Here is a 1,985-nt window from a genome sequence, read left to right as displayed (position 1 = left end):
TGGCTACTTGTTTCATTTCGGTTATTAATACAAGTTGAAGTTAACAACCTAACTTTCTCCGTTACATGATTTGACCATGTATTCTTTGACCCAGCTTCAACGAAACCGGTTTTGGCCAAAAACCTGGTTTGCGCACGGCGCACCTCTATTAAATGTGCTGGCCTTTAGCCCAAGTTTTCAGCTATTCCATCATTCCATCTTATAAAAGGCGCCTAGGCCATCAGGTCACACCAGCCTCACATATAGAACTCTTTTATGATCTTTAGAAAATGAAAAATGAAAAAGAAAAAAAAAGCAATTATTTAAGTAACTTCCATATTAGTTACAAAAGATCACATCAAATGCCATGCCAATAAACTGAGGTTCGTTTCTACACATCTCGTTTTTCAAAATAAAAAAGCTCGTGTCGAAAACAACTTAGAACAAGCCTGGAACCACATTAAACCTATGACCAACCAAAAACATAGTCAAGAACATACACCAAGATGAGGGAAAACGGATAGAGGGCAAACGCAATGAAAGATGTCCATAGAGGGAAAGTGGTGCGTAAACTTCCAAAAACGCCCATCACAATGCAAACAATCAGAATTACGAGCACTTCGGATGAAAAATCCCATGTTAGACCTCTTACGTATACAAGCGCTAAAAACACCGATAGGCAAAGTATGTTATTCATCGTTACTGCCCCGTATAACTGCAACAAAAAATACAAGTGTTATAATATAAAAGTCACCTCTTCAAATCACTTAAATCTAGAGGTGGTAAATGGTAATAATATATGATGCATTATCTATTTACAAAATTAGACAACAAAATATTTGGGTCAAGCCAACATAGTAAAAACTTATCGCAATTAGAGGTGTAGAAAAAAACAACCGAAAAACCCAAAAACTGAACCGTAACGGTAACCCAAAAAACACCCAACCAAATTGAGAAACTCGGTTTTCGGTTCGTTATCGGTTCCACAAATCTTGCTTGTTCGGATAACCACACCAGATTCAACCAAATAAATCGAATAACCAGTTTAATCGAATAACCGAACTGAATAAGCTGGTTGAATTCGGTTCGGTTAGACACATTTCTAAATAGGATAGGTTCGGTTTTTGTTAGCACAAAAAGAAAAAATCAAACCCAAATGAAATAAATCGATATTTGAACCGATGAACATCCCTAATTGCAATTTGCTGTCCGTGAACCAACCCGTCTGACCCACCCATTTCCCAAATTGGATCAAATCTGATAGTGTACGTAGGAAACACACAAACCTCTGAAAATGTAAGAGATGCGGATCTCTGCTTCTTGCGTGATGCAAAGATAATTGCAGAAACCGCTTCGCTCGAGTTAGTTGCTAAAGGCAAAGCAATGAATGAGATGAAAAAAGAAGGAATACTTGTGGCAGCTGAAAAATTGCTAACAGCATCCACAAGTGGATCAGCAAAAGCAGCTGCAATAAACGTCCCAATCAACAAATACAAAACCGCTTTTATTGTTGTCCCACGTGGATCATCAACGCCTTCCTCTTCATCATCTTCACCAGCATCATCTCCTAACAGATCATGCTGTTTCTTCGTCTCCTGAAAAATATAACTTTTATAAAAATAAAATTCTAAGAAATGTTAAATATACATTCTTTTACCTCATAATAATCATGAATGTATTTTAATGTGTCGGGACCAGCAATATGAGGATTTATTTGGGAAGCCTTGGCTTCCTCAAGCCATTTTGCAATTCCAGCAACAAATTCGTCAAAGTCAATCACATCGTTTTCAGACGTGTCGAAATCTTTCATGACTTTATCAACAGCATCGTCTTCGTTTAAGTTTATTTCAAATAATCGCATTCCAACAACCAAAGCCTTTAGCTCTGAATGTGAGAGATATGTGTCTACATCCGAGTCGATGGATTGAAATAACCTGTCACGTGTTTTTTGTAAAAGATTATTAACATGATGGACATACTATATAAGTACATATAGCAATTAAAAG

At 36.9% G+C, this 1,985-nt stretch overlaps 1 protein-coding gene across 1 annotated transcript; it reads right to left on the bottom strand.

The window, feature by feature from the left end:
- Window positions 1–286: 286 nt before the first annotated feature.
- Window positions 287–1,922, bottom strand: LOC143565158 (sodium/calcium exchanger NCL-like). The gene is made up of 3 exons (XM_077052218.1): window positions 1,637–1,922; window positions 1,266–1,574; window positions 287–694 (listed from the first exon to the last, which is right to left on the bottom strand). Exons 1-3 carry the CDS (start codon window positions 1,838–1,840, stop codon window positions 446–448), a joined length of 762 nt encoding a protein of 253 aa, XP_076908333.1. The 5' UTR covers window positions 1,841–1,922; the 3' UTR covers window positions 287–445.
- Window positions 1,923–1,985: the final 63 nt, after the last annotated feature.

The sequence above is a fragment of the Bidens hawaiensis genome, unplaced genomic scaffold (assembly GCF_021521415.1).
Source record: "Bidens hawaiensis isolate Kalapana, Puna unplaced genomic scaffold, B.hawaiensis_p1.1 tig00022295_1, whole genome shotgun sequence".
NCBI classification, from domain to species: Eukaryota; Viridiplantae; Streptophyta; class Magnoliopsida; order Asterales; family Asteraceae; genus Bidens; species Bidens hawaiensis.
This window is presented reverse-complemented; position numbering and strand designations above follow the sequence as displayed.

What these genes read in the sequence shown, in the direction of transcription:
- LOC143565158 (XM_077052218.1), bottom strand. Translation starts at nt 1,840, where the DNA reads ATGCGATTATTTGAAATAAACTTAAACGAAGACGATGCTGTTGATAAA. An exon ending in ACATTCATGATTATTATGAG is followed by an intron (nt 1,575 to 1,636) that starts GTAAAAGAATGT and finishes TATATTTTTCAG; the next exon opens with GAGACGAAGAAACAGCATGA. An exon ending in CATCTCTTACATTTTCAGAG is followed by an intron (nt 695 to 1,265) that starts GTTTGTGTGTTT and finishes TTTTTGTTGCAG; the next exon opens with TTATACGGGGCAGTAACGAT.